Source organism: Cupressus sempervirens, chromosome 11 (assembly GCF_028749045.1).
Source record: "Cupressus sempervirens isolate cs-2001-9-10 chromosome 11, ASM2874904v1, whole genome shotgun sequence".
NCBI classification, from domain to species: Eukaryota; Viridiplantae; Streptophyta; class Pinopsida; order Cupressales; family Cupressaceae; genus Cupressus; species Cupressus sempervirens.
The window spans coordinates 584,662,704-584,671,546 of record NC_143128.1 but is presented as its reverse complement, the minus strand read 5'-3'; the positions used below and the strand labels follow the sequence as shown (position 1 = coordinate 584,671,546).

The 8,843-nt window shown below is 33.4% G+C and overlaps 1 protein-coding gene across 2 annotated transcripts; it reads left to right on the top strand.

Annotated features, from left to right (window-relative positions):
• Positions 1 to 2,151: 2,151 nt before the first annotated feature.
• On the top strand, positions 2,152 to 7,323 carry LOC149531005 (large ribosomal subunit protein eL27y-like). 2 transcript variants are annotated; one of them, XM_089808740.1, is made up of 5 exons: positions 2,152 to 2,189; positions 2,277 to 2,475; positions 2,587 to 2,681; positions 3,005 to 3,086; positions 7,099 to 7,323. In XM_089808740.1, exons 2-5 carry the CDS (start codon positions 2,320 to 2,322, stop codon positions 7,171 to 7,173), a joined length of 408 nt encoding a protein of 135 aa, XP_089664866.1. In that variant the 5' UTR covers positions 2,152 to 2,189; positions 2,277 to 2,319; the 3' UTR covers positions 7,174 to 7,323. The 2 variants fall into 2 exon arrangements, with proteins under 2 accessions (XP_089664866.1, XP_089664867.1); XM_089808741.1 differs by having other exon boundaries at positions 2,272 to 2,475.
• The last annotated feature ends 1,520 nt before the right edge of the window (positions 7,324 to 8,843 follow it).

Here is an 8,843-nt window from a genome sequence, read left to right as displayed (position 1 = left end):
TCTACACATCATCCCATCTCCTTCCAACATGATATCACCATTTAAAATACACCAGCCAATAATACCTTATCTTCAAATTAAAGTTTCAAGTACATACTACTATTTTCACTAGTTTTAATGAAACCAATTCTCATTAGATAAGAGTAGAGTTTTTCATACCATGCTCGGTATACCCATTTTAAACCGTACAGTGCCTTCTATAGCTTGCATTCCATATTCTTCTTGTCTTTGTCAACAAATCCTCTAGGTTGTTCAATCTATACCTCTTCTTCCAATGTTCAATTAAAAAATATATACTTAAGATCCTTTTGGTAAACCTTGAATCCTTTGTAAGCATTATATGCAACTAGAATTCTCACACCTTCTAGTCTAGCAACAGGGTCAAATGTCTCAACATAATCAATGTCTTCTTCTCGAGCATATCCTTTGTACACTAGTCTTGCTTTATTCCTTGTCACTTCACCATTGTTATTTATCTTACTCCTAAAAATATATTCAGTACCAATAACATTCTTATCCTTAGGCCTTAATTCCAATATCCAAGTGTTGTTCTTTTCAATCTGGTCAATAACTTCCTTCATTGCTTGAATCTAGAACTTTCATTAGCTAATGCATCCTTGACTGATCTAGGTTCAAATTTAGAAATCAAACATGCATCCTCTCTTAACTTACTTATTGTCATTACTCTTGCATCTTTGTTTCCAATTGTTTGGTTCATTGAATGATTCCTTTTAACATACTTTGGGAAGATAGACTCGGTTCTCTATTATACAACATTTTCTTCACTCGATGGGGGCTCAATAGGTTGCTCAGTTTCAACCTATTGTAACTTAGGTAAAGTATCAGGAAATCCTTCTTGAACATATACAAATTTTTGATAGTCTTTAGGTTCCTTTTGGCTTTCTTCGTCATTCTTATATGCAAACTAATCAATCCTTACATTTGCACTTTCCACAATTTTGTCAATACCTTGTTCAAACATTTATAAGCTTTGCTTCTTGTGGAGCATCCTATAAATATTCCTTCATCTCCTTTAGAATAAAATTTTCCATTCCTAATATCTTTCAGTACGTAACACCTACTTCTAAAGATTTTAAAGTAACTAACATTAGGTGTATGCCCACACCACAGTTCTTAAGGAGTTTTGCTTGTACCTTTCATCAATTGTACTTGGTTGAGGGTGTAAACAACAACACTTATGACTTCTCTCCATAATGTTTGTGCAACTCCTTTCTCAATCAGTAATGTTCTAGCACAATCAACTATGGATTTATTCCTTCTTTCAGCAGTGTCATTATGTTGTGGAGTCCTTGATGCAGACAATTGTCTCTTGATTCCATTCTCATTGTAGAAGACAATACATTCATCAGAGATAAATTCACCTCCTCTATTAGATCTTAAGAATTTCAGTTGCTTACCTCTTTCCTTCTTAACTATTTCCTTATACCAATTCAACATTTAGAATGCATAAGATTTATCCTTCTAAATATTACAAACATCATTCTAAAGTAGTCATCAACAAAAAACCTCGAATATTGATCACCGTAATAGCTTTTTATTTTCATAAGACCACAGAGATCATTATGAACCAACTCTAATAAATCATTAAAGGAATAGGTCTTGCTTGAGAAACTTGACTTTTTCATTTTACCAATCTAACATTCCTTACACATCACTTTGTCAGGATTGCTTAACCTCGGTAAACCTCTAACTCTTTGAATCTTACTAATCTAAATCATGTTCTCAAAGTTAACAGGGCATAACCTTTTATGCCATAACCAAACATCGTCATTTCTTACTTCACTCCTTGTAATAAGACATGTATTTGTAGCAGAATTCAGATATAATATGTTACCCTTATATTGATCACTAGTACCAATCAACTTTCCAACAACATCATAATAGTGAAACAATTAAATAATTAAAAATCTCATATACACCTTTATCTTAATCATTACTTAAATCATCAATTCAAAGGTGTCTACTAAGGTGAATAATAATAAATTGAGAATAAATAGCTCTATAAGATTTTAGAATTGAAATTGTAAAATCAAAGATTTGATTAAAAAAAAGAGTCTTCTTACCTTTAAAGAGAAAGCGACCGCTTAATGAAAAGCTACATGAGTTTGTTGAGTCCGAGGGCTTAGGTTTGGCTTAGGGTTTTGCAGCGTGCAGGTTTAGGGTTTGGGGTATGTTCCATCTCGAATGTAATTTGTTGAAGATTTGTTTTGTTTTTAAACGATTAAATAAGGGTTTTTTTTTTTTGTCCAGAACAGATACTAGGCGGAGCCGCTAAGAGCGGCCAAGAAGCAGAAGAAGATGGTTAAATTCTTGAAGCAGAACAAGGTTGTTATTCTTTTGCAGGGCCGATTTGCAGGCCGAAAGGCGGTCATAGTCAAAAACTTTGATGATGGAACCACCGGACGACCTTATGGTCATTGTCTGGTAGCAGGCATTGCGAAGTACCCGAAAAAAGTAGGCAGAAGAAATTAATTTTTTTTTTCATATCATTAAAATCTATTAATATCTGGTTCTCGAGCCCGTTCTTAGTATATTTTATCCATCTGTGTATGTAATGTGTTCCAGGTGATTCGAAAAGATTCGGCCAAGAAAACGGCCAAGAAATCGAGATTGAAGGCCTTTATCAAGGTCGCAAACTACAGTCACATTATGCCTACCAGGTAAGAGAGTCTCATTCTACCCTCTATCGTAAGACGATCTCTCTTTTAGGGCATATTTACTCTTGTCTTTTCCATTTTGCTGTTCTTTTCCATTTTTTAAGTCCCATGCAATTTTATGTGTGTAAGGATTTGATTCCAAACGCTGAATTATGTAATTGCAAGAGATAATTATTTTTTAACCCGTCGCTTTAAATTAGTTTTCTTCGATTGTGTTTAAGTTGTTTCTTTGTGTCTGCTTTCTTGTTGTTTGTCCTTTTAAATTATGCTTGTTTGTGGCTGTTGATCATGTGGCTGAGTTTTGTGGGCATCTGGTTCTGTTGCAGGTATACTTTGGATGTGGATTTAAAGGCCCTAGTAACTTTTGATAAGCTGGAAACAAACGACAAGAAGGTGACAGCACTAAAGGTTGGTCTCTTCACTTTGATCTCTTGAGTTTTTGCACCTTTTTTAATGAGAAACGGGACCTCTTGTGGCTTTCCTACTGGATATTAGGGCCTTTGTTTTCAGGAACGTTAATTATTAAGGGACTGTAAAAATTTAGATGAAATCAAGTGAGTTGAGGCATAAAAAGGAAAATATTTTCCATAAATTTCAATTTCCGAAATATATACTCTAGTGAATAGATTAAAAAACTCTTGTACAGTAGTCTTTCAGATCCAAAATAGTATCTGTCATTGCCCAATTTAGAAATTTCCTACTACAGTGAACCCACAAATTTCACAAACAATTATATAGATCCTACAAAAACGTTCAAACATTCATATCTGAACATTGAAATATGGTCTCTATTCTATTGCTTTCCACGCAATATCTCCTCTTCATTTCTTTGTCTTTCTCTATTCAGAGCAAACATTCATTCATTAGCTGTACCTCACTTTCAATGGAAATCCAATGCACTGCCCTGCTAGGACTGTTCACACCGCAAAACTTCTTTCTGGTGCTCAACTCTCTTCCCAAATCCCTTAGCTTGCCTTCCTTTTTGTTCTTGATCCGCCTTCCTTTGGCTGCTACTACCCCTCTTTAGTAGCTATCACACAGTCCGTCCTTATCTTCTGCGTTGCTCTCCCTCTCTCCCTCTTTCTCCATGCAGCCCCCCCCCCCCTTCCCTATTTTACACATTAATCTACAAAATCTTGTGTATATGAATTGATTCTTCTTCCCTTTAAAGCATTTCCTTTTCTCTCAGCTGTTCAACTTTTCTTACTGGTTGCATTACACAAACCTATGCTATTTTTTTTGTAGAGTTCAATTTATTTCATAAATGTGTTTGAAGTAACCAACATTTCTTTGAAGCATTTATATCAAACAATTATGGTGCCTTGTCTATAATTCCACATTTTCCCGAAGACGAATGTGGAGGTTGAAAAGAATCTGACAATTGCTGTTGATTGTTTTAGCTAATTGCATTCTCTTGGATGTAATTGAAGCCTTTTCAACAAATTCAGTTTGTACATATTCTGTGGTCGTTGCAAACCATGGAGTCCATTATCCATTATTAAGTCATTTTGTCAAATAGTCTAGATGCCGAACAATACCAAAATTATACCACTATATCATTCTAAAGCTTGATGGATATCTATGCACTGTCCAAAAGCTTTCATTGGGGTCCAGATAGGTAAGTTGTTGGCAGTGGTTGGAGAACTTATGCCTGGCTAATTAATTTGTTGTTTATATGAGAGATGCCGGACAATACGAAAATTAAAATAAAACAAATGAAAATTATTTTTGGGTGGTGCTGATTGCCTGTATGCCAGGGTGCTCCTGCCCTAGTGTTACTATTGCTGGAAAGATCAACAATAGCCTTTCATTATCTATTCTGAAAGCTGCATATTTTGATTGCTCACACATTTGTATATTTTACCAGGTAGCTCAGTTTAACTTTTGGTGATAGATATGACGATGCTTGTAAATTTAAAATATATTACTGTCATATTTGGTATAGGAAATATATTATGTTTACTATGTAATGTGGAATATCACACCTAAACTCACAATGATTCAAAATGTCTTGAGTATGCAAATATAAGGATATTTATAACACCAGCACTTCATCCAGTAAATGGATGAAAATATAAGGAAAATTAACTATTTATAATCTCACAAGTATATTCATTGACACCAGAATGAATTGAGAAGACCATCTCACAATGGCTATAATATCTTAATGTTAATTGTTAACAGGGAGATGATCTATTAGTTGAACATATCAACTTCTCACTTTTCAAAATCTTATTTGGAAGTTTTAAGTCACTCCAATGTTTTACAACTTGCTTGGCAAGGCCCTCCTTTTAAATAAGTTTTATGATCACATTAAAATGTTTTTTTTCCAAGGTGGCCAATAAGGCCCAACAAAATGAGAGTGATACTTGTGCACTAAATCACTTTTGTTCGCACATTTAGTTGGCATCACATGATTTATTGCTCTTTAGTTTAAGCCTAAGGTACATTTCATTCAACAATGGGTAGTCATTATCAATGCTAACAACTTTAAAGTCAACTAGTAGTGCAATATAATAAAAAATATTGATTTAATTAGTAGTGCAATATAATAAAAAATATTAGATATTAAATCAAGAAGTGCTATAAACTACTAGATCCTCTCCCTAAGAACTTATCTACTGTTATTTTGTTTGTTACAGTATAATAATTTATTCTAAGATATCATGATTTTTATCGAAAGTTGAATTTATTTATATAAGGCAATGATCCTCTATTGAGGGTTAGGAATTAAATTACTCCCCAAGAACTCATCTACTGTTTTTTTGTTTGTTACAGTATAATAAATTTATTCTAAGATATCAAAAAATTTCTACAAAGTTGAATTTATTTATGTAAGGCAATTATCCTCTATTGAAGGTTAGGAATTAAATTTGTGGAAGGAGTCCAGTACACGTTGAAGAAAATCATTGATTGCTTTTTGCATTCATATTTTTAAAATTTTATATAACCGAATCAAGCTTTTTTGTTAGAACTTCAATGTTACACCCTACTCCCACCTTGGTTGTATTGTCACAAAGACAAGTCCAACTCTAAGCTGGTCTTGATCAGGGAACATGTAACTACTATATATAATTTTGCAACAGCTGCTTTTCTTTTTCTCAGCCTTGCAGTTTATTCTGTGAGCGACATTATTTGCTTCTTGATTTAAAAGGAAAATAATTGTTTATTTTCAGTAAGCTGACAATTAACCGCCTGTTAGTACGATCTACTCTTATGCGCTTCACAACCAAAATGCTTATGCTAGGTTTATGCTAGGTTTATCTGTTTTAGGGCCCGTTTGTTTGCTGGAATAGGAATAGGAAATGTTTTCTCCGTTTCCCAAATCAGAATAGAGAATAGGCAAACATATTACAATTTTGCCCCTAAATGAGCATATGTCCATTCCAAAAAATAGTTGTTATTGGAATGGGCCATTCCTCTTCCCAATTTGATTTTTTTTTTAAAAATTTTTTTTGGTTAATTTTTTTAAAATTTTTAAAATTTTAAATTATTCTTTTCAATTTTTTTTGAATTTTTTTTCGTTTTTTTTTTTTCGATTTTTTATTTAAAAAAAAATAATTTTAAAACATTTTTTTTATTATATCTATTTTAAAAAATACAAAACTTCACCTTATTCCTATTCCGTTTTTTTACAACCAAACAAGGGAGTAACATATTCCCAATCAAATACCAGGTGAATCAAACAAGAATGGGATTACTCTTTTCCATTCCCATTCCTATTTTAATTTTCCATTCCAATTTTCTATTCCTATGCTGACAAACAAACTGGCCCTTAACTTTGATGAATGTAGTGAAAAATGGGGATGTGATGGATAAAGTTTGAAATGTGTGTTATAATCTCAAATTTTAGCAGTTTACCATATAATAAGTGAATAACACACCTAACCATGAACCGATTCCAGATGTCTAAAGCATGCAGAGGTAAATGGGTCGAAGTATAAGAAAAAATATCTACTGTGCATTCTCACAAAGATGTTCATCGATACCAGCTGATTTGAGGGTTCCACATCACGTCAGCAATGATCCTTTGATTGCTCATACAAGAGATAGTAGCAATAAGAGATAGTAGCAATTGAATCGTAATTGGATCAAAAATTTTATTTATAATTTTATTGTGTATTGTTACCCCTTAACAATGACTCCTTCAATTTGTAGAGCTACTTTATTCAGGGCTTGGCATTCTATTTTACAAATTTAGCCTCTAACCCGGGTATAGTTGCTTTAGACTGACATTTGTAAAAGTTGCCGCATTTTGATTGTTGTTCTGTATTGGTATCATGATGTCTCTATTTTTGATAGTATTAGAAATGTTTGTGTTATCACACTCTTTTTAATTGTTTCCTGCTTATGGTGACATCTATATTAAAAGTTTATTGATTGGCAATATAAACAACTAATTTTAATGTTTTACTTGCAGGGAGTAAAAGATGCTTTCCAAGAACGTTTTAAGACAGGAAAGAACCGATGGTTTTTTACGAAGCTTCGCTTTTAAAAAATTTCATGCTTTCTTTAGTTGCAGGTAGTGCTACAGTTTTGTTAGAACTCTCTGAATTGGTTGGCAGTCTCATGTAATGAAGAACTTATATTTGGCTAATAATTTTAAGTTGAAATATATACAAATTTTTGAAGTTTTCTGTGCAAAGGAGAGTATTTGTACGTTCGACCTATGGATAATTGGTTGGAGATATATCTTTGGGCTTTGCTTTCGAGTGGTTTGCATTTTTTGTGTTATAATCCATGTTTGAGAAAAAATGTTAGTTGTATATTCTACGATTGGAGGCAATATTAGGCAGTGAAGCATAGGAAATCCTGCCAATTTAACCCTGTAACATGAAAGTATTAAGTGGGAAACATGTACTTCCAAATTTCTGAGTGGCATGGACTTAGTGCAAGGATTTGGGATAACTTATCTAATTGATAGTTGTAAGTGGGAAACATGTACTTAAAAAGTTTTCAAAGTTGGCATGAAAGAGAGTAGGTGTTTATTATTTTTATTTATATACATTCAAGGCTTATGGATGATTTGTCTGGAGCGTTTATCTTTGGTTTATGGTTTATGCTTTTGGTTGGATTCATTATTTAAACGTCAAAATGTGTTGTAGAGAAGCTATGTGAGAAGAAAACGATGCAATCCCACCAGCTAAATCCCACGTCAGGGGAAAAAAAGTTCTAATGCATACAATCCTTTAATCTTTTGAAATAGTCACACCATCATGAAAGCTTCCTGAACCATGATATGCCCGAAGCAAAATGTTGAGCCTGATTTTTAAGAATAATAATAGCACAGCTCACAAAAACCAAGCCTCGACTTTATATGCCCTGCAGTGACAGAAAACGTTAATACCTCGCCCGTTAACATTTACTACGACACTCCGATGGGAATCCATGCCATTCCTGTCTGCGATTTAATAACCTGTGTCTTTCTAAAACCAATCACTACTCGATAAATATATTCAGCGCCCAAATATGGCTAAAATAGCCAATCGGTGCATACTCAATGTCCGCTGGCCAAAGAAGAGACGACTTAATATGTTCGTCAGATTAAAAATGGATTGTCCAAAGAATTTAGATTTGCTGGCACATTTAAGCTCTAAAACTATAGACTGGTTTGAATGTTCAAATGCGGAGATGGCATATGATCTGAGCTGGCAGGTGTAAGCATGTATAGTAGACACAACCAGCACAAGTTGACATCTCTGCACAGCTCGAGAACGCAATCAAGTCATTGAACCAAACACCTAAGTAGCAAATCTAGACACACATATGGCTGGAGCGCACAACCAAGCAGTTTTTAGATCACAATTAAGTAGGGGAAAGGACCCCATAGTTGAACAGGTACCAATAGTTGAACAGGTACCAATAGTTGTGAGAGGGTGGTTAACATTTTATGTGCTAATTTTAGTATCAATAAATGCTATTGATTTAACAATAAGGTACTGATTTTTAAGATTTTATTTATTAATAATTATAAAAAACTGATTCATTACAAATTTTTCTTGTATATATCATTGATTTACTAAAATTGATACCACTTTTAGATAAAGAACATTCATTGTATGTTCCATATAAACTAATATAAAGTGTTAGTTTTCATTATTCAAATTACACTCTTTACACAACATAAAGAAACATTGTGATATTGCTATCAGGATTTAATTGATT